The sequence below is a fragment of the Cyprinus carpio genome, chromosome B10, assembly GCF_018340385.1.
Source record: "Cyprinus carpio isolate SPL01 chromosome B10, ASM1834038v1, whole genome shotgun sequence".
Taxonomy (NCBI): Eukaryota; Metazoa; Chordata; class Actinopteri; order Cypriniformes; family Cyprinidae; genus Cyprinus; species Cyprinus carpio.
Genome location: NC_056606.1, coordinates 16,293,321 through 16,316,704, shown reverse-complemented (window position 1 = coordinate 16,316,704; position 23,384 = coordinate 16,293,321). Strand labels below are relative to the sequence as shown.

The 23,384-nt window shown below is 38.3% G+C and overlaps 1 protein-coding gene across 8 annotated transcripts in view; it reads right to left on the bottom strand.

Annotated features, from left to right (window-relative positions):
• Positions 1–23,384, bottom strand: part of LOC109097737 (protein furry homolog) — a 60,729-nt gene that overhangs the window by 24,180 nt on the left and 13,165 nt on the right. For 6 of the 8 annotated variants that reach the window (XM_042732856.1, XM_042732853.1, XM_042732852.1 and 3 more), the window contains exons 2-28: positions 17,638–17,828; positions 14,966–15,019; positions 13,693–13,832; positions 12,730–12,820; positions 12,497–12,576; positions 12,230–12,310; positions 10,456–10,624; positions 10,263–10,355; positions 9,975–10,073; positions 8,476–8,577; positions 7,401–7,504; positions 7,107–7,215; positions 6,898–6,984; positions 6,454–6,625; positions 6,220–6,352; positions 5,895–6,002; positions 5,568–5,802; positions 5,246–5,431; positions 4,313–4,399; positions 3,843–4,102; positions 3,506–3,695; positions 3,300–3,424; positions 2,695–2,752; positions 2,456–2,547; positions 2,103–2,275; positions 978–1,138; positions 272–382 (exon numbers count right to left, since the gene is read on the bottom strand). In XM_042732856.1, the coding sequence (XP_042588790.1) occupies positions 272–382; positions 978–1,138; positions 2,103–2,275; positions 2,456–2,547; positions 2,695–2,752; positions 3,300–3,424; positions 3,506–3,695; positions 3,843–4,102; positions 4,313–4,399; positions 5,246–5,431; positions 5,568–5,802; positions 5,895–6,002; positions 6,220–6,352; positions 6,454–6,625; positions 6,898–6,984; positions 7,107–7,215; positions 7,401–7,504; positions 8,476–8,577; positions 9,975–10,073; positions 10,263–10,355; positions 10,456–10,624; positions 12,230–12,310; positions 12,497–12,576; positions 12,730–12,820; positions 13,693–13,832; positions 14,966–15,019; positions 17,638–17,754 (3,417 nt within the window). In that variant the 5' untranslated portion in view covers positions 17,755–17,828. Of the gene's footprint in view, positions 1–271; positions 383–977; positions 1,139–2,102; positions 2,276–2,455; positions 2,548–2,694; positions 2,753–3,299; positions 3,425–3,505; positions 3,696–3,842; positions 4,103–4,312; positions 4,400–5,245; positions 5,432–5,567; positions 5,803–5,894; positions 6,003–6,219; positions 6,353–6,453; positions 6,626–6,897; positions 6,985–7,106; positions 7,216–7,400; positions 7,505–8,475; positions 8,578–9,974; positions 10,074–10,262; positions 10,356–10,455; positions 10,625–12,229; positions 12,311–12,496; positions 12,577–12,729; positions 12,821–13,692; positions 13,833–14,965; positions 15,020–17,637; positions 17,829–19,299; positions 19,641–23,384 lie in introns of those variants that run through there. The other 2 variants (XM_042732855.1, XM_042732851.1) reach the window with 2 other exon arrangements.

Genomic DNA, 23,384 nt, shown 5'->3' with positions numbered 1-23,384 from the left:
AAACCTAAACAAACAAGATAAAACTCATTTAAATGGTTGACAACATCGAATCAATAGAGCCAATAAAGCAGAAAAGCAAATAAAACAAAATGTGTTCACAGGCCAGTCCTGACAGGCTTGTTGGTTAAGTTTAAATGACAGGTATTAGACCTGATAAAAAGCAGCTATAAAAGTTAAACAGGAAGCCTGTTCAGCATCAACAGGTTAAGACAAAGACTACAGCTGACACAGGAACCGTTCCAACAATAAAAAGGAGCGAGTGAATGCTTACCCGGAGATCATGACAGGCTAAGATATTGTCCAGCCACTTGTACAGGTATCCATCTGTAGAAAGGCCCACGTTATCGAACACAGGACCACAGCATAATACTGCTGACATAGCCTGACAACAAACCATATACACACAAAAACAAAGCATTACATCAGAGAAAATCTCATAACAGAGCTCAATGGTTTGGAGCATGTGGACAAACCACAGTTCCGACAGGAATAAGACTTTAAAATGAATCGTCATCATGAGACTGAAATTACACACTGCTATTAAACTTAACACACAATGTACTTCTGTCTAACAGCCCTGATCCATTGTGACACACACAGAATAACCTTTTCACACCTTCTACTAAAAAAAAAGGTCAGTTTTTAAGTGAGGCACAGAATAACCTTTTCACACCTTCTACTAAAAAAAAACTTCATTTATTAATTCTGAAAACACTTAATCTCCACATCCTGTCAGTTTTTAAGTGCGCATACAGGTACTTTCCAGATTGGATTTCTGATGTTTTCACTTGATTTAGTACTGCTGACATGACTGTATCTGTTCTTCCTTCACGTGACATGAGCCAAAGAGACAAATGGCACCAAACAAATTCTAAATTTCCTCTTTCTATAATTGCAAGATATGTCTATATGCCAAGTATGAGGGAATAAAGTCTTGTTTGATAAAATGCCTTGCCAGATTTTTAACCCAGGTTTACCTTCAAAGCGCAGTACTGGTAGCGTGTGATCTGGTGGTTGCGATCACTATAGCGGTCGAGAGGTGTGAACATGACACTGAAGGGTCCGGCCCACTGGCTGAAGAGAATGAAGAGGTGATGCCTCAAGCTCTGCTGGGGGAACAATAACCGCCTGTTGTGGACTAAAGAGAAAAACACCAATGAGACTTGAGGAAAAATTTTAATATCTCTTTGCTCTCAGCATGGTACAGTGTAAAACATGTTTGGTCAGGCAACTTAAAATCAAAAATTAACTGGTATTGTTCAAGGATATGTACATTACAGTTTAAAAGTTTGGGTTGTTAAGATTTTTTAAGCTTTTAAAACAAGTTTATTATGCCAACCAAATTTACAATCAATTTAAAGAAAATTGTGAAATATTATTACAGTTTAAAATAACTTTTATATGTCACATAATCCTTCAGAAATCATCTTAATATGCTGATTTTGTACTAAGAAAACATTTTTAATAATTTGAATATATATGTAACACTTTTGTGAAAACTGATACTTTTTTTGTCATTGAATAGAAAGGTCAACAGAGCAGCAACTCTTTTTTTTGACATTATAAATGTCTTTATTATCACTTTTGAGTTTGTCATATTTATTCATAAAAAATACCAATCTCATTTTTTCAGTATGTTAACACTAAACAGCCCTTTGTCAAAACCATCTTTTGATTTGAGAGCTAGCTGTGATGCAGGGCTTCTGGTGGGCTTATGTAGACTGCTTGTGTGTCAGAGGGGATGTTGTGCTTTGCTGGTCTGAGGGTTTTCTTGGTCAGTCAGCACGTATTAATCAGAGCCAGAACAGTTCTATTCATAGCTCTGCTCCTGGGCCTTTAATAAGTGACTCATTCAGTGTTAGAGCATATTGAGACTCTGAAAAGGCTGCTTGTTTGGATAACTTTAGACACCAAAACCCATGTATCAGTGGCTCTATTATATAAGTTAAAATATCTGACCCACTCTCATTATGGTCTTTGGTATTATAGAGTATTTTTGGGAGTATTTATTGTACACTGGGAAAGACATTTGAGATGCTTATGCTCATTCTTAAATCATAAAAGAGATAAGGGATATTCAAAATAATGGCTCCATGTGTTACCTGGAACACACTGGATGAGGTTTGCCACCATTCCACTGAAATGAGCTCTCATGTCTTTCAAAATGTCCAGCTCTTTGTCATTCTCTGCCTCTAAGAGCATCCGGGTCAGATCGACATACTCCAGGAAAAGGGCTCCTAGAGCCAGGGAATCTCGTTCCAACGCCCCATTGGTGCTGCAGAGAAGAAAACAGATGCACACGGGATTTTTACAAGACTTTCCCTTTCCCTTTTTAATTTAACAGAGGTCAAAGATCTGCTTTGTTGTCAAATAAGGTCAGTTTAGAAAGGTAATCCCAGGATTTGACTTTTTAAGCCTACAAAACAGGCCTGGAGGGGAGAGTGGACAAGTTCACCTGTCACTGATGACCCCCGAGTCAGCAAGAAGCTCAAAGATACGCAGCAGCTGCAGCCGGAGCAGATCTCTCCGCTCTCTACGCTTCTTATTCTACAGAGACAGAAAGAAAGAATAACACAGAGAGAGTCAATTTACATCTAAAAATGTGCATGACCACTGCCACTGCACTATGGACCATCACGTTATTTGTGGGGTTTCCAACATTTCCAAAGAGCTACATTAGGACAGAGCTCTTACCTCAGGTCTCCTTTCAAGAGCTTCTTTCATTAGAGGATGGAGTTCTTCCACCAGCTCCCTAATCAAACACACATGTATGAAACAGTCATGAGAAATCAGCAGAATGAATTCAACATAAATATTTCCATAAATATGTTTTTGATTTTTTTTAATTCTATGATTATAATAGCTTTTAATTTAATATTTATATTTTGTTTCACCTGCATTCAAATTACTGAAAACATTTTTTAATAGTTCTAGATTTAGAAGCCTTTGCTTCAGTGAACTACTAGTAGAGTCTTACGGAATCTGTAGATATCAGTCTACTTCTAAGTAACGGCACACGTCAGAATGGAATGACAGTCATCTCTGCTATTTTGTTTGACACACACACACATTACTTGCTGCTCTTTTCATTTGCTGTTCTCAAACACACCTTTTTCATAGCTTCCTCACTGTGTGTGGCAACAGACCAGAGCAATTTCCTGGGTTCTTTGATATATTTGATGTAAAACTCCCTGGTTTAAGAAATAACCCTATGAAAACTATGAAAATCTGGTTTTGGACACAAATGCACTAAATAGCACACTGGGTTGAGAAAGAAGCTTCTTTATTAAAAACAATACCTGAACACAAGGGAATTTGTTCGTCCAAAGCCAAGGACTAGAGACTCAGTGATCTCTAAACTCTCCGATCTCATGAGAGGAACCAGCTGTTTCAGGAGCCATGCCACTGATGGTGTGCCTATCACCTGATCATAAACACATACATGTTTTCATGACATCACAGTTCTTTCATTTTCCAAATCATGACTTATATGGGTGTTATGTACCTTGTTGTCATATGTGACACTGCCATCAGGTGTGGTAGCCATGATTTCAGGTGTAGAGGCTCTCAGGTGACCTGAACTCATGATACTAGGTTTGGCAACACCGAGGCACAATATCAGGTAATTCCTCCACAGCGTCACATAGCCATCGGCTGGACCAGGTGTGCTGGTCTTTTTGGCATAAACGGGACTGCTGTGGGGGGGCCAAAGAAAGGGGCTCAAAAAAAATTCTACTGGGGACATGAATGTTTATTCTTTAAACAATTTTTTTCTGACAGTACTTGTGCTAAAAATCTTCAAAAAGGCAAGTTTTAAGAGTAAAGATAATGTAAATGCTCACTTTGGGTCAACTAGCGGCATAAGCAGCTGTAGACGTGTGAATGCGTAGGGCCAGGCGTAGCTGAGCGCGGTGGAGCAGTGCTTAGGGAGGTGATCTGGCCTAAGGAAGCTATAGAGGCAGAGCACCCAGGGGTCCTTCACAGACTGAGCAAAGATCCACACATGAGACGGGCTCTTTACATCATAGTGGCTGTTTACCAGGCGTGCGTTCCACTCTACCAGCCACTGCAGGTCCACGTGATGACTCATGGGCAGGGTGGCTCAAAGAACACAGATTTTAATGACTGAACTTGAGCAAGCATGCGTGAGAGTTATGACGCTAAAGACAGTAACATTTGTTGACCGCGTTCTATAAAAGCCTAGTGGCACCAATCAATTTTATGCAAGCAGAGGTCAATTCTGCGAACGACACATAAACATATGAATATTCAAACAGAACACACATCAGCTGGGCTAATGGGAAATGCTTACAGAGTCAGAGAAGGCCACATGGACGAAACTCTCCAGCACGCTGGGGGCCAGTTGGTCCATAACCTCGATCATGGATTTATCGTCATCCTGAGAGCAGAATCACATGACAGTCATGAGGCTTTTGTTGAATAATGTTTATGCTACACTAACAGGTCTAGTACTGATTAGTATTATGTCTAAAATCAATCCAGTGCATGTGTATGCATATTTAGGATGATCACATGACATCAAATGCAATTCAATACATTCAGTCAAAAAGCTTTAGGGCCAACCTAATGTTTGGTTATTATCTGTATGTTTTAAATTATTTTAACTATAAAACAAATTTATTTTATTTTCTGTTTAATTCTCTCTTCCTTTCAAATTATTGTTTTTCTGTTCATTTTTTTCTGTTCTATTTTACTTGTTATATTTCTGTTCTTTTCTACTCTATTTCATTTCTCTATTCTATTGTCGTTTTCTATTCTATGCATATTATATTCTATTATCTTTTTTATACTATGCTCTTTTTTGCTTCACTATTTTCTGTTCTTTTTTATTCTATCTTCTTTTTTCTATTCTATGTAGTCTTTTTTTATTTCTTTACTCTTTCTTTTTTCTAATCTGATTCTGTTTTGTTTTTTGTCTTATTCGCCTCTGTTCTGTTTTATTTGTTCCAGTTCTGTTGTATTCTGTTATTTTTCTATTCTATTCTATTCTATTCTATTCTATTCTATTCTATCTTTTTTATTTTTTACTACTTGGTCTTTTATTATTCTATCTGATTTTATTCTGTTCTGTTCCTTTCTCTTTTATTCTCTTGTCTTTTTTCTATTTTATGCTATCTTTATTTCTTTACTATATTGCCCTTTTCTACAAGATTCTATTCAGTCTTTTTTCTATTATAATTGTTTTTCTGGCCTAATCTGCTAAAGTTCCAGCAGACTTTCTTACCTCGGCTTGCCCGATGGCTGTAAACAGGCAGCGTATCTCTCGGAGGACGGACACAGCCAGTTTGCGGGTGCTGGTCTGGCAGGAGCACAGCAGCAGCAGGGCCAGACCCTCCACAGCGTGCAGCACCGTGGAGTGAGGACTGCGCTCGGGCGGCAGTCTGGAGCTCCCGCTGCTGTGAGTTCCAATCTGAGGTCAACAAATATGTACACATACACATAATCATGCCCACAACTCCAAAGAACTGTTTACACTGGCTAAGTAAGCACAGCCAGCAAAGAGAACATTTTCATGCAAAATGTCAAGTGGCACAAAATGCTGATACCTCTGCCGAGCGTTTTCCAGGCGCCTGTATCGCGAGCCTCCACTGCGTCAGGAAATGCAGCAGCAGTTTAACAGACGAGTCTTGGAGGCCCTGCTGTGTGTCCTGCACTTCACGCAGCAGGAAGTTAGTGTACCCGAACAGCACGTCTTCTCGCCAGTCAGAGAAGTCTAGCAGCAGACTCTGTAGGGAATTCTGGGCAATGAGTCTGAGTTCATCATCCATGTGGACCGTCAGCCTGCAAAATGCAAAAAGAAAAACAATTAGTGACAATTATAGCTTTTTATTGACGGTGCATTGTTTAGTCAAAGGGTGCGTGGTGAGCCTCACCTGGCCAAGAGATCGATGAGCTCAATTTTGGAAAGGCCATCTGGCAAGATACGAGGAATGGCCGCAACACACGTCCGGAACAAGTCAATCTTCGGTTTTCTCTCACCCCTGACCCGAGAGAGAAGGCATGAGTTATGCAAAAGTAAACAATGTGAGAAACAAAAGGAAACAGGAAAAAAAGAGAATCTCAAACTGTCTAAACAGGGTGTGTGGGCTGGATGTGACTCATACAGTATGTTGTCTGGTTGTGAGCTTTTCCTTCACCCACTCATGTTACACTTAGAGGTAAATAATAGGTGGAGACAGGCCAGAAACAGCTGCTTACGTGATCATGTCCTCAGGTTCCTTGTTAAGCATCTGGGCATTGGTGAGCATCATGCAGCGGCCCACCTCTTTGTCCAAGTGCCTCAGGATGTTATCAATGGCCTTCCTGACCTGGGAGTAATACAGTGCCATACCTGCAGGGAACGGCATAAACAATCCAGACTATAAAAAACTGTAAGATGCACAAGGAACTCAAGCACACACAAGCAGGTTTTTGCAATATCAGTCGCCTGACCTATAAGTTTCGCTTCCTCCTCAGTTAGAGTTTTGCTGAGGTAGGTTTTTTTCTTCTTCAGGGTGTTCCCAGAAGGCAAAGTGGCCCCTGTGTTCGGCATGGGTGGTTCACCATCTTTCTGCTGCAGGTTATCGGCTATGACAAGGAATGCTCTCAGAGCAATGTTCATTCTCTGGACATACACCACACAAATATCAGAAAATAAACCAAATATGCATTTTCTCATGACAAGATCTCAACTCAGTCTAATGGGATGAATGCATTTGTATGAGTTTACTTTGCTATACAGAAATTTTCCAACACTCAGCAAATCACATTCTGTTTTAATTCTATAATTATTATTTTTTGAACATTTTAGGTAGAATTTATAATTAAGCTTTATGTAAAAACATTAGAACATTTGAAGCAAGCATGTGAAGGTGTGTGTTTGAGAATAAACATTACCTCTGGATTTAAACTGAAAGCTTTGGCTGATTTTCCAACGCTCAGCAGATCACATATTATTTCTTTCATTGCAAAATCCAGCCTTTCCTTTAGTAAGGAGAGAAACAAAGATGATATTGCTGTGTGTTATATGATAAAGCCATCACACAAAAACAAAGACGTGCGGCTAATATTTTCTTAGATGCTTATCAGGTGTGTGGGTGTCAAACCTGGGCAATGAACTGAATTATCTTGACAAATATGTTGAGCGGCATGTCTCTAGGAACGACGCTCCGTGAACCCTTAGGGAACAGCGTTGATATGATTGAGGTGAGGCGGCTGGAATGGATAAAAAGATAAAAACGTCATCTTAACAGATGTCAATCATCAGAATCAACATCATCAAATCTTACTCTTCATCATCACTGGCAGTGTAATGCATTTAAAATATCCATTATATTTATTTTATTAGAAATATATTTATTTAATTGTGACTTGTATGTTTCTGATTTTTATTACGTTACCTTTGTGTTGCAGTGTTGCTTTCACATTTAATTCGGATCATGTAGACCCACAGCAGACGATAGAGAGATTCAAGTGCCACCCGGGCCATTTTATGGTCTTTGTTCTGAAAGAAGAGCACTTCGCTTTAATTTCCAGTTACGTTCCTAGGATGCATCTAATAAATTATGATCACCAAAATGAGCACTTTTTAAACTTCTGTATAATTTCCACTAATTCCATCATTTGCATTAGTTCAACAATAAAAAAGCTTCAAACAACAGATCAGCTTAAAAAAAGAAAAAAAAAATTATATAAGAAATAAATATTTTTTATACTTTTAAACTATCTGGTCTTTCATGTTTCTTGGCTTTGGTGTTAAATTTCCTTGAACTTATGACCAAACGTGGGCACTGAAGCAAACATGATCTGTTTCCTACAGGTCAAAACCTTCATTACATAACAAGTCAGCAGCTCTCAGACTAACTGCAGCAGACCGCTGCAAGTACAAAATGACAACTGCCTGAGACTCAGAGACACTGAGAGATAACAGAAATCAGATTAAGAGCTGAAAGCTTGAAAGAAAGATCCAGCATCTTGTTAAACATCTTTGCTAGAAGGTCTCTCAGTGCTGCACTCCATGGTTGTTATTTTGTACCTCCTTTTTCTTGCCCCGACTCATTTTATTCATTCTTTCACTCTGCCTTTCTCACACCCCGACCCAGGTATAAAGACTGAATTGCTGAGTACAGAATGTACAGTGAGATGTTAAAGCTAATGATAAAGGATTCTCCTGTCTTACCTGCCTCCCCTTCAAGCAAGCATAACATTTCTACAATTTGCTGCCCTCTCTCTGCATTTCACACATTTTTTAAGAGCTATTTGCTTGTAACTGCTGCCACTTTAAATATCTGTGCACTTGACTGATGGTCTCCAATGATTAAAAGAACATGCAATCACATGATGCTTACACAATTGCCTTGCGCAACAAAACTGCATTCATTTTTTCATGTGATCTTTTGTAATATGCTCATCCATAATCTGACGTCATCTCAGGTCTATTGTATCACACAAGCTTTGTGGATCACATAGACTCACTTTCAGGTTAGACAAGCAGTTGTTGAGGAAGACGTGCCATCTGTTTAGAAAGATTTGCTTCTGGCTCACACACAGCAGACATGTTACCAATGGATACAGAGCCTGAGAAAGAAAAAAAGACAGATCAATGATTACATTATGTCCTTAACAAGAAACTGATTAAAGTCAGCGAATCACTCTAGAACTAAGTGTATTCAAACTCTCTCTCTCCCCTACACCTCTTTATATCTGTAACAATTCAGACACACACAAATTCCTACTGAAATCATTATTAATCATGGTAACTAACCACAATTCCAACCAAAAAAAACATAGTTTTAACAGGTTGAAGCTATAATCAAAAAGTGATTAAAATAAACATAAAAACAAAGATTTTTAAATATTCTTAGACAGCTTAAAGGGATACTCCACCCCAAAATTTAAATGTTGTCATAAATCACTTACCCCCATTCCGTTCCAAACGCGTAAAAGCTCTGTTCATCTTTGGAACACAATTTAAGATATTTTGGACGAGAACCGGGAGGCCTGTGACTGTCCCATAGACTGCCAAGTAAATAGCAATGTCAAGGTCCATAAAAGGTATGAAAGTCATCGTCAGAATACAGAATACAATCTGGGTTATATGAATCATCAGCGCCACAAGGATGCGCTGTTTTATTTCAAATCAAAGCTAAATACATGTAGAAACAGTGCATCCTTATGGCGCGGATGACACAAAAGAGCATGCACAGCATACAGTGACATGGAGAGACACAGAGGAGACCGTTGATAAAGGAATTATTGAATAAAGTCGCTATTTTTGTTTGCTTCGCTTACAAAAATGTTCCTGTTGCTTCATATAACCCAGATTGCAGCTCTGATGGCAGATGGAGTATTCTGACGACGACTTTCATACCTTTTATGGACCTTGACACTGCTATTTACTTGGCAGTCTATGGGACAGTCACAAGCCTCCAGGTTTTCATCCAAAATATCTTAAATTGTGTTCCGAAGACGAACTGAGTTTTTATGGGTTTGCAACGACATGGGGGTATCCCTTTATCCCTTTAAAGCAGGCATGAATTTAATAGTTAGCAAATTATTAAAAAATTTCACATTATTAGTATTTTTGGGTTACACTTTAAGAAGCACTGCTCTCAAACATATTCTAGAAAGTACTTTGCTGTCATCATAATTTTCCACTTGAGTTGTTATCTTTAACCTGGATTGCAAAATATTTAGCGGCAATTTGTGGCAAACAAATAAACTGAAACAATGCCCTAAAACAAGAATGTCAAAACACACAACTCACACATATCTCACAGCTATTGTGTCCCACAGGTTAGAAATGTATAAAATCAACACTGTTATGCTAAGTTTTGAAATTGTGAACATTTTTTTTTTAGAGATGGACTATTCGAAACATCACAGACAGCAAAAACATGTCAGCTATGAGCCAATTACTGCTGATGCATCTCCCTCTACTGCTCTCAAGCATGGGAAAAGAGAGCCAGACTTGCCAGAGAGTGTTTCTTCCTGGATGACAGGTCTAACGTTGTATCGTAGAGCGTTTCCACAAAGTTCCTCAAACAGGGCACGTTCACCTCATTCTTCACCGTCTGAAGAGAAACATCATGTTAAATATGAATTACAGTTTAAAATTTAAATCTGCATACAGTATTCTGTAAACTTTTTCTTACTCAAACAAATTCTAACTTAGTGCATGAATAAAAAAATACATTTAAATATTTAAACATTCAAATACTTAGCTTGGCAGTGTTTCCTGCAGCAAAGACAGCTGTACTTACTGCGGCGACAGGGACGAGTATCTCTACGAAGAGTCCAGCCAGAGAGTGTTTAATGTCCTTATCTTTCACCTCCAAGAAATACTGAGCACACTCCTATAAACATATAAGAGTACAAGAGAAAGATTTTATTTAACATAGTGTACACTGTTTGTCAATTACAATAGAACATTTGTAGTATTGATTTGGTGTGCACCTGCATAAACTGGAAAGACGCTTCAAAATCTTCCACTGGGTACATTTTAATACGAAAGAACTTGACCCCCATAATGAGGCTGATGGTGCTCTGGACCACATACGGGCTCTGCTCTTTCTGCCTGAGCTCCTTCAACTCTGAGATGAACTTCTTCCTCACTGCAGGAAACCTGGGAAGAATGGAATGGTATTAATATTTATAAAAAAATAATACAGCTACATAAATATAATAATAAAAATATAGCAAAACAGCAAAGTTTTTGTTTGATTCCCATCATTCTGCAGTGGTGATTTAACTACAAGCTGTTGCTTGTTTATCTATATTTGCATAATATATCTTATGATCAATTGCTTATGATGTTCCTCATTTGTAAGTCTAAATGAGTAAATGCAAATTTATGCTGAAGCTAAAAACAAAGAGGCATGGGTAAAGATGTCAGTCTGTATGTATACACAATTTTTAAAATACTGCAGATAGTATATATACTTATATATTTTTCTTTTTATTTATTATATGATTTAAAAAACCTTGCTACGTGTACTGCATTAAGCTAACTGAGACTTATTATAGCACTTGCATATCATTGTTGATTTTGATCTTTTGTTGATTTTGATTGCTTCCATTGTCCTCACTTTGGATAAAAGCATCTGCTAAATGACTATATGTAAATGAAAATGTAATTATAAATGCATGTATACAAAAAAGTTTCCTGCCTAAAAAGCATCCCACATCTATTTTAGACAGATTGACAAAAATCAATTCAAAATTTACTAAACTCAAAACTCAAAAAAAACAAACAATAAACCGATTTTTAAAGTCACATCTTGTCTATTCAGTACTTGTCTGTTACTGAATTCTCTTTTAGTTGTCTTCAACTGAGGGCTTTTCTCAGTATTCATTACATATGCAACCAACTGCAATTAATAAAAATCAGAATATCAGTAAATTAATTCAATCAAATTACAATGGGAAGCCCAAGTTCAAATCCATTCCACCAAAATCAGCAGATTCTGTTTGGCCGGGACTTGGATGTTTCTGGTACACATGTGTTAGGGAGTGTTAGTGTGTTTGTGAGTTCACACTGACAGAGGGAGAGATCTTCAGCCCTATATTTAGAAAGGCATCTGGAGGGGGAATAGGGAGGCATCTCTCTCTGCAACATTCGATGTTTGTTTTAGGTGAGCTACAAACCAATTGGCTACTTTCCCACTCAGAGAAATAAAGCAGCCATGAATATTTGCACTGTACCCACTGTTTGACTGAATTATGCTGTTTATCATGTCATTCGACTTCAACAAACACATGTAGACTCCAGAGTTTTAGGACTTCCTTATTATAAGTTCAGCCACAAGGACATTTTTCACACTATTAAATATGGAAAGAGGCCATTACTGTCAGTACTGGTGCTCTCATACTGATAGGAAGAAGCTCCATCTTTGTGTGACACTGATGGAGCTTCTTGTGAACATGACGAGACGTCTCGTCTATCAGTGTAATGGGCTCCCATTAGTGTTTCATCTAACACTAGACACTCTGTCACAGGAAGAAGAATGCCGCCATCATTTTGAGCTTGAAACCAGGTCGCTGGCTTCACAAGGAATCATGGAGTCATCAATTTCAAGGTGAGGTGGGAATTTTAAAGCAAACGCATGTGGTTTTGGTTTAGGATCCAGATTTTACAGTGGTGGCCCAACACAACATCAAACGAAAATGTAACTGTATAATTGTATATTAGACTCTAAATATGTTCTGATTTTGCTGCTTCATAATTTACCTGGACTGGGCCACGACACCGACAACCTCTGCATACAGATCAGCCACTATGTGCATGTTGGTTGTGTTGGGCCCAAGGTACCTGCAGGACAGATAAAACCCATCATTTTTACTGGCTTAACAGCACTTACATTTGCAGTGAGTACATTCGACTGAGGGGAAATTAAAAATATGTAAAATGCTTATTAGGCAGATTTACTCATGCAAACACATGCAGGAAAATTATGGATTACGGTGGATGGAGGAAATAACTTGAGTGGATCGTTACCCCTCTTTGTACTTAAAGTGTTTGAAGGCCAGGTTAATGACTTCCTGTATCAGGCCGTCCAGAAGAGGGTGGAGAGGGATCTATAAAGAAAGCCAGAGTAAAAAAACATAAATTAACATACATTATAGAATATAATTAAAGAATGAATGTCATTAATTAATATATTTATTACTTTATATTAAATAAGTACAATCAAATACAATGTAAATGATTAAATCTGAATTTTTTTATACCTGTTTTAAAACCTCAATAAGCACTAGTGAGAATATGAAGTCTATTGCTAAGTCCCTCCTTTCCATCAGATAATCTTTCTGCTGTTCATCACTGAAAGAGAGAGAGAAAACAAGAAACTGAATAAATCACATTTTGATAAACAATCACTGCTGGCTTAAGTCAATAACATAAATATGCTTCCGGGGTTTGTGCCATGTGAGCTTCTGAAATCCTCTATGGCCTGTATTTGATTCTGAAACCCTGATGTAACCAAACCGAACTGCCAATAGCGATATTTGATTACGGTCTGTGGACATGAGATCGCATATCACTGCTGAGGAATTTCTACTTTGCCTTTACCACTAATATGCGGCAAATAATTTAGGCTAAGAAAATGTTCCAAGTGACCCATTTCTAAAATACACTATTAAAAAACATTATTATGAAAGTAGGTTTACATAAAAATGTCCACAGGAAAAAGATCCACTAAACGATACTAATCTTGTTAGCCCATCTATTCAAAAACAGCCAATCATCACAGCCCTTTAGCTATTACTGGCCTAATGTCAGATGAGCTGCTGTACAGTGCACTGCAGTAGATATTGTATTTCATAAGATGAAGGCAAGGCTTCCTGATGACAGGCATCAATCACAAGCTTCCATCCACACTAGATCACACATACATAAACACACAGATATACAGGATCCCATTATCACACTTATGCAGCAGATATTAAATCATGTTAAATTGACTTAAAGAGCAGATACCTGATTTTGTGTGCTCTATTTTTATCTCAAGTATACTCTATAGACAGGGTTCAAACTGACCAAACATTTCACCATACCCTATATAAGAGTTTTATTTTGTCTAAGAGGAGTTTACACATTTTAAAGTTTTAAAAATACTTTAGAAACGTTGATGTAACTTTAGTAATCTTAGTGAAGATTAGCAACTTCAGTAACTTTAAATCTTGAAGACTCACTTTTTGGACTTGGTGTTTGCACGTGGGCGGTACTCATGGGACTCGTCTTCCAAGCCGTTCTGTCTTTTATACCAGTCAAACAGCGTCCGCAGGATGGAGGGAAGACAATACTCAGCAAGAGAGCTCATAGTGCTGATCAGCTGTGGGGAAACATAGGAAGCGACTTCAGGAAACTGTTCATCAGCACTAATTGTACTGCACAAAATGAAAGTGAATTAACTCTATGCACGAAATGGAATATAAGCATACTGCTTATTGAATACTATATACTGTATACCTATTTTATAAAAATTAGTATGTGAAACAGTATGCAGCATCCATATTTTAACAACGGGAGTCATCTGTGTAATTTATGCATGTACAGTAGACAATTTATATGTTTTGCATAACGCTTAATTTAAAAAACAGTGGGTTTTATGGTTTGGCCAACATTGTTTGAATGTGCACATATAAAAGGCTCAATGTATTGTATTAGACTGTAATGCTCCATTTCAATTTGTATTATATATAGTATACAATGTCTATACCCTGAATAGTATTTGAAATAAGAATTAGTGTGCTATAAATCATAGTTTGTTGAAATGATTATCCCAAAAGATCTAAATAAAGTAACCTAGCTAATATTGCCCACCACCCATTGCACTTTAGAGAAGGATTCAGTAGTACGTCCCAAAACATGTCAATTCTTCTGCTGCACACTCAAAAAAATTTACTTTTTCTCCAGAAAATTAATACATACTTTTAGGGCATACCGTAGCTTAACTAGGCTAATTGAGATGCAGTATAAATGAAATGTTATTATGGGTGGTATTCGGGTCAACAGAAAACAGCCAGAATTGAGATCCAGGGAGTGGATACAGTCATACAGGCTGAGCTAAACCAAACAGAGGAAGGGAGGGGTGTCTGGGCAGAGACGGCCTGGTATTCCCCCCAACCACTGAGATGTTCATGCACATACACACGTTCAGACTGCTTAAAAATTCAGTACAGAGGGGTAAAGTCGGGACAGCATTGCACCAACTATAGGAATGCTATTCTTAGGGTCTGACTGATGATGACAAAAAATCTACCAAAAGAGAAGGGCAAGAAAAGTAGGATGGTATGGCAGCAGATCATTTATTCTTTTTCAACATTACTTTGTCATTTCTAGATCTATCAATTTTTGGTGGAAAGAAAACAAAAACATATCTACACCCCTGATTGTTTAATTGTGAGTGTGTATCAGGCAGGATAAAAGTCTTGGAAGAATATGGAAAATGTCACTTGATCTCACCTGATCAAACTGTGGGTCTTCTCCTCTTTGTAGAGACTTGGTGAGGGGCTTTTCCTGCAGAACATCAAAAAGAACTTAAGAGTCTTAGATAATTGGCTGCAGATTTCCAGCTGGAAAACAAGTTTTCTTTTGTAATGAATGAACTTGAAATAACATATAATCAATGGTATCTGCACTCGCAAACCTTTACAGACTTCAGACTTCATTCACTAAGTTCTTGAGTGTTTATTAACTTTTCCCCCCGCCATTGACGGAATTTTCCATAATTTATGAGAAAACGCTCCTTCGTCATTGACTGAATTCTTTGGCTTTCCGTGTACTCACTGTTATACAATAGGGGGCGCTATCAAACATCTTCTGAATAAGTACAGAATCTCCAGATCAAAACACAAGTGAAGAAGCAGCAAAAACAAGTGACAGCACCAAACTGCGTTGGCCCACCCGCAAGAGTGGAGGCGGGGCCCCTCACCGCATAATTAGATGGGGGATTCACCTTTTCATTCAAAATCGTGAATTAGTACTGTGGAATTTAATAGTATGTAATTATTTCGTATTTATTTATTAAGAACTTTTCACATCTTTTAGCATCTGAGTCCATGTCTGGCGTATCATTCACCACAGCCGCGCCCACCTTAGAAGCAGTAATGTCCGTGATGACACTGCTAGCAAACTCCTGAGTAACGTTACCCGTGCTCGCTCTCGCAGCTCCTTCCCGCTGATTTGGAAGAAATATGGATGAAATTTTCGGTAGTTTTGCATTGAATTGCTCTTTTCGGTGTTGGTTAATCCGTTTTTGAGCTCCGCTGACATATTTTCTTTTACTCATTTTGCGCTCATAAGCTTCACTCTCTAAACAGTTGCCAAAATTCTTAATCGTGATTGGATAACAAGGACAACAGATATGGTCATAATCGGCCAAACACGGTAGGCTGCAATTACTACCAAAATAAAAGTCCTATACGTTCACGTTATAAAAACGCTTTAATTATTTATTCGAGTCAATTTTTGGAGGGCCCCCCACAACGCGGGGCCCCCCCGCAGTGCGTGCCCTGCGGGCCCGTCCGCTACACCACTGGACAGCACATGTAAGAAGATGCATATAAAAAATGTGATTATCAAACTTTAAACAGCATATAAATCAAAACTTCCTCCTCAGCTTTTTGTTCAAAATATTGCTTTTTTAATGAAACATATTAACATTCAAATGTTCATAAAAAAAGCAGAGGCTCTATTCTTTCTTTTGACATATTGCATGTTCAGATATTCATACAGAAAAATATTCTGGGGGCCAAGAAAATTTTGTCAAAATGATCAAAAATGTTGCCAGTGACTGGCAACTTTAAAAAAAAAAAAAAATACCGGCAGAGAAAGAGTTAACTTTAGAGGCTAATTTTAATTAGGCTTTCAGCTGCCAATAAAACTGTAGTACTCGCAGTTTTTTGTTGATCACTTTATTCCATGTTTTCGCTCCAAAATCTGTATAACAAATGCAAAAAAGCTTGTCTTGTTGTGCCTATAGCTCACGTGAGCATTATCAATGATTGAAAGAGGTCAGCGAAGACTCTTATACTGATTCTTAGCACTAATACAACTGTAATCCTCTGAACTTAATCTAAAGATGCCACAGCTTTAATGTGCAGGCATGGGAAAAGAGGCCCTTGAAGCCAAGTGAACAACTTAAATGGGGTTGGGTCTGAAGGTCAAATCAAGTGATTAACCCCATAACACAGACACACTTGTGGACACACGCACATACACTTTCAGGTTAACAAGGGTGGACATGGTCATAGGAGAGCTGGGATTCTACCAACAGGTTGAATATAGATGTCTAGGTCATGGCTGTGATCCGTTTCTAAAGGAAGTGATTCTATTATGGTTGAACTTCGAATCTGATGTGAAGTTACTGCTGTGATCTATAAGTTGTACATTACTGGCTGTTGACTTGAAAATGCACTTGAATGCACCTCAACTGTGATGACAAAGTCACGAATGTGAAATTGATTCATTAACTTAAAGCACACACTGTCTTAGCACAGCATGTCCGTGCACAGAGATACAGTATTAGTTAAATGGGTGTGCTGAGAGCTTTGACTGCTTCCTGTTTGGTATGTGAGCTTTTTGCCTTGAACATACCAAGCAGACGAAACCCATTCCTGTCCACTTAAATCTGCACTCCAACATAATGAAATTACACTGATACAGAGAGACCAGGCAACCTGAGCCACTGCAGCAAAAACAGACACAGTATGTCACGGCTATTAGTGCAGTTTGAAGATATATTGTGAAGTATTAACATTCGATGCCTGCCAACTAAAGCAATTACTAATAAAAGCCAAAGCACAGTCATTAATAACTTGTATGCCATGGCTGTTACATATCTTTCCTCCTTTGTCTAATTGATTTAGACAGCATACTGTACACTTCCTGTTTTTCTAGACTACTCAACATACCAGAGAATCAGATAAAATGAGGCGTAAGAAAGCCTCAAACCAAACTCTGACTTGTGGTGACTGATTTAATATGGGCTAGACGTTATTTACTTGCATTTGAGGTTTTATGTCTCAGATGATCTGCATGTACATAAATGCTTTGGAAAATTAGATCCTAAGAGATGTTAAACTTTGTCTTGCCTGAAAAATGTCTGACATCCAAAAAAAAAAAGGGTCTCTTACCAGTGGTTCTGCCATGATGATGCGTATTTTGCGTTCAGACAGGGTGGTGAAGTTGGCGAACAGGCTTTTGAGGACATATTCGCCCGGTTTGCTCTCTGGGTCCACGGTAACCGGCATGGTGGCAACAGGACCTTTCCTCTCGCCCGGAGCACTGTTCACTTGGGGGAGGGAGCGCTTTCCTATGGGGGATGCTGGGAACGCACACACACACACAAAAAAACAGGATTAGTTTATTATGGATCTTATTCGTAGCTCAATTGTTGCACTAATCAGTGCACTGACAAGCGCCGACATGTTGTATGGTGCTAGTGACTCGAGTGAATACAGCTTGGGTGATTTCTGATCCTACACAGAAGCAAAAGTGCCTGGTCAATCAAATGCTTTAAGATGGAATCGACTTGTCAGATTATCAAATTAAAAAACATGACAGATATATTGACAGCTATGAAATACTGAAATTGGTGCTGTCAATGTTAGGGTTGAGGCCTCAGTCTACAGTACGCCTTGAGAGCACCATCTCACATCGGCCAGGGATGGAGCAGCTGGTGTTTTCATTTTTGTCATGACCATGTAATCGCTCCCAAAGGAGGGAGGGGGGTCGGCAGGCAGACCGGGACCGGGGCCGGGGGAGCCCACGTCATGTGGCTCCAGGGACTTCAAGCATGTGCTCCTCTTAGAATAGACCCCTGCAACCTCACAAGTCACAAGACGCAAAACGAATAGGAAAAAAATATCCTAATTCCTAACAGCAATATGAGCAGTTTAAAGAGACGTGCAGTCTCTGAAAAGCAGCAGAGAAAACTCTTAAAGGACTGTTCATTAACTAGTTTTTGCTAATATAAAACTAAATCAATCCATGTGAAAACAGTGACGCACTCCCCCATTCAAGCAGCATCAAAAGCAGATAATTCCTCCACACAGTCACAGTTACACTTCAGTACTTAGGTCTTCATTGTTAAATAAAACTTTAAAGTTCTCTGAAGATTATGTGAGTAGTGTAGTGGATGTTTGTCAAAGCATTGCTACTGCATGCGGTTGCGGTCTCTGTAATATTCTTGTGTTCAGATATAGTTTGGACATTCTTTCAGTAAGCTCCAACTAAGAAATGTACTGCATGTCAGGCTGATATTTTGCAATCTAAAATTCCTCTGGTAGACCTCAGAGTTTAATCTTTACACAATGTTAATAGGAGTTCATGACCTGACCACTGCTCAGGTCAAGGGTAGAACAATGGAATGATTAGTACTTGTGTTAAATGACATGAGACAAACCACCTAGAAGGAAACCAGAATATTTAGAAGCTGTTGGATGCTTATTATCAAACAAGACTAAAACAGACATTGAACATTTGTTAATCATCAATTTGAATTTACAACATATGGTTGGCTTGACAGCCATCTGTACATAACATTAACGTCAACAACGTTATTTATGGACAAACAGCGGACGTCAGTTGACACCACCGAATTTGTTGTCGAGCCCGAGCATTTCCAACTGAATGAGGAGGGGAGCTGCTGGAAAGGAATTGTGAAATATTTAGCTCGCTTCATGAGACTTGAACACACAATCAGGAATCCACAGAATGCAACCTCCTTATAACAAGCGCTGAGAACATGAACAACACCCACGCACCCGCAGACCTTTCACTTATGTGGCACCTACCAAGGCCCTTGATGAAGCTGATAACGCTGGCCCGACTCCACCGCACGGGAGAAAGCTCCATGATGCGGCCGTGTCAGTTCCAGTAATCCAAAACAAAACTAGCCTCTACCTCCACCAGAGCTCCATACTTCCCAAATGTCTTCCCACCCTGTCTCTGTGGACCTGCACCATGCTGGGCAGCCCTATCAAACAGCCACGAACTTGGGATAGCAGGGCTTTGCTCTTGGAGTTATGGGAGTAGGAGACCGCAAGTTCAAGGAAACACAGCCTTCCTGTGTAGCTCCTAGTAGACTTTTGATAGAAGCAAGCCCTAACTGAGGAGAAGGTCAAGCTGGAATTCAAGCAAAGCTAAGAGAGAGAGTAAAAGATTGAGCGAGAAAGAGAGAGAGGGTGGGAGGGACTATGGGGTGCTATATTTAAACTCAGCACTGACACACACTACACTAACATACCGGTTCTCAATTCCATTCCTCGCGCCCCCCTGCTCGGCACATTTTGTGTTTCTCTTGAGCCTCAGACATTTGTTCTATTTGAACGTAAGTGCCCTGCAAAGTGTTCGAAGTTCGAAAGGCATTGTATTCCAGTTCGAAGCGAATGTATATGTTCCCTTCAAAGTGCACTGAAGTGTGCTAGACGTGAATTTAAATTGTATTTATTTACAGAGGTATATGATGTCACACTTGTCCTTGTGTGAAGACGTTACGCAACGCAAATCCATTGATTGAATGTTCCGAAGTGAGGTAAACTTAAACAGATTTCCCCTGCTTAGGGAGTAGGGAGCAATGAACACTGTGTAGGGACCATGTCAATGGGAACACAGTTCATGCACGGAGCTCACTTCTAACGAACTGATTATCTGAATCAGGTGTGTTAACAAAGAGAGACATGCAAAATATGCAGAGCTGGGGGGCGCGAGGACTGAATTTGAGAACCGCTGTTCTAACACATTCATTTCTTTTTAATGGGGTACACACAATTAATCTTGAAAGCATGGATACATTAGAATTATACATAGATACATAGAATTTGTCAATTTCAATGAAATCTATTAAAGCGCCACATTCTATAAAAGAAATACAGTGCCTTTTATGAATACACATTGTGACATCATAAAAGCCATAATGATATTGTGATGCATTTATAGTATCATCACTGGATTTCACTGGAATTCACTTCAACTTATGATTCGATTCGATTCACGATTTTGATTTCACGATTCGATTCGATTCACAATTTTTTAATTTTATTTTTTTACAAAATGATATTTAAAACAAATTATGAATTAAGTGTTATTATTGCTTGGACAAAATGCTTTACATTTCTTTGTTAAATTGAAATATAACTATAATAATATACTAATATGGCATTTGCATATTATTGCTCTTTTGTTGGTTTTGATTGCTTCTATTGTCCTTATTTGTAAGTCGCTCTGGATAAAAGCATTTGCTAAATGACAAAATTTAAATAGAATGTAAATGTAAATAACAAAACTAAATTAAAAAAAATTAAAACAAGCCCCAAATCAAATAAATAATTAACACAAATAAAATAAATCTCTTCATATAAACAAAATAAGGCTTTGTCTGTGTTCTTTCCATTTAAAATTAGAGACAGCCACTGCATTTTAATCAAGATCCAAACAAAGATGCTGCATACATGCAACATGAGCAGTTTTTAATTTAAATTAGATTGTATAATTTCGAAATTTTGAAGCAAAAACAGAATGGTTTGACTTTTGGTTTTTGGTTTTTGTGAAACTATACATAAAAATATCTGCATGAAACAGCGGATGAGTTGAATGAGATGCAGATTAAATCTCTGCCAGAAGGTGGCGCTTAAAGCATTTTCTGGGTTTCTGCTGTAAACGAAGCAGTGCTGCACCTCATGAACTTTAATATGCATTATACAGAGGCAAGAAGCAAATAAAAAATACCATCTAAACTTTTCTAAAGACAGTAAGTTCCCCTCAGACATGCATTCATATAAGCTCCTTTCCCTAATTGAATCGCAATTTGTTTAGCATCTAAACCGATTTAAATCATCACATATTTTAATTGATTTTCAACCGTCTCACGGTTAATCGTTACATCCCTGATATCCAGTGAAATGTTATATGAGAATGGCTTTTGTGAAACCACCACTGCACTCTTCTGTGAATCCAGTGGTATCCAGTGAAATAGAATGATGGTGTCACAAGAGCTATTCTGATATCATACTTCACTTCATCATTGCATTTCACTGGATACCACTGGATTCACTGGAGTGTGCAGTGATGGTGCCATAACAACTATTCTTGCATCATATTTCACTGGATGTGAATTGCAATGAAATCCAGTGACGATGCTACAATAACAATTACGATAATATAATTTCTAAAAATGTTAATATGGCAATAATTGATAGATATTATGACATCATAAATGCACATAGTGGAACTAGTTTAAAACAAATGAATGGCCCTTGTGAGCCGGGTCTTTCTGTCAAAAGACCCAAATACTCATTATTTATATGTCTAAAGAATGTTTACCTAGTTATTTAAATCACACCATCATGGAAAAACGAATAGTTCAAAATTTAACACTGAAATAACAGCTTTTGCATTTTTTGAAAAGCATTATAAAAAAATATTCATTAAAAGTTTGCTTTTCAGATGAGGACATTTATATGTTAGGGTCAAATTAACTAAAGGAACACATTTATTTCTAAACTACAGCAAAGTACATACAATAATTATGAATCAGTGCAAGGCAAGTCCAGACACACCATCATCTGTATAATGACTACAAGATCCAGTCCAAGCGATTGTTCGGAAATAAAGTATAATACAGTAATCGCACTAGAGCACCACTCTCGATAATGAGCATGTCTAAGAGTGTGTTAAAAAGAGGAAGCAAACTCTACCATAATTATCAATATAAACATGCAAGACCCCTTTCTCCATTCATCTACTTTTCTTTATCTTAACATGATTACTTGTTGCTCCATCTTATCTTGATAATCACTTTGTACATAAGCTAATTCACAGCAGGTTGAAGCTTATATAAAAAAAAGTGGCTCTAACAAAAAGACAGGGCATCTGGAAAGCGTGCGATAGCAAATTAAACTGATAGGGAAAGAGAGCATACAAGAGAAAAAAATGAGAAAGACAGCATGCAGGAAAAGAGATCAGAGGGCCTGGAAAGAGATTTGAGTGGATTTGCTTGAGTGAGTTAGCAGACTGTTACCAGGCCACCTGTTCTACTTCACAGGGATCGAGCAGCATGTCTAAAACACACGGGAACAAATTAACAGCCACTGGACAGCAACACAGCTCCTCTATACAAGAGAAACACATCTTTATCACCCTCAGTTGACAGTTCTACCTCTGCTGACAGTGCAAGGTAGAGATCCCTCTAACACACACACACACACACACACTACAGAGCAGTGACTTAACATGTCAAACTGTATGTATTTGAAGGGGTCATTTGTGAGGCATTTTGTTCCAACCATTTTAATCTAAACTAGAATAGTTTAAGAAATAATTCAAGTACACAAAGGTCTCTATTTGTCCCTCATGCAAAACAATAACACTTATAGAAAGCACACCATATATTCCACTCAGACTTTGTAAAATGATGCTTTTCATACATCATTAGAAACATATGATGTCACTGTCGCCATCATCATCTTCACACACATCATCCATGACACAGAACAACCTTGACATGGCACACACTCACACTGAGAGGTACTGACGTGCCCAAACGCAGCACGTGATGAAAAACAACAGCACAAATCCTCCTGATCATGTCACGAGTCTCTTTGGTCTGCAGTCATTACATAACTCAACCTCTCCAGCCAAACACTAATGAACCGGACACACGCACACATTTAACATCATCACTTTACAAGTAACATCCTGAGTGCTTCTACGAGTGTGAATATTGGATAACCAAAGCCAATAATCTCAGAAATAAAAGAAGGATGTAAACATCCCAGAGCAAACTGAATTATTTACGTCTCCTGATAATGTTGGGATTTATATCTCATCACTAGCACTAAAGAATATAAAACTGAGGAAACGCATAGATTCAGAAGATCAT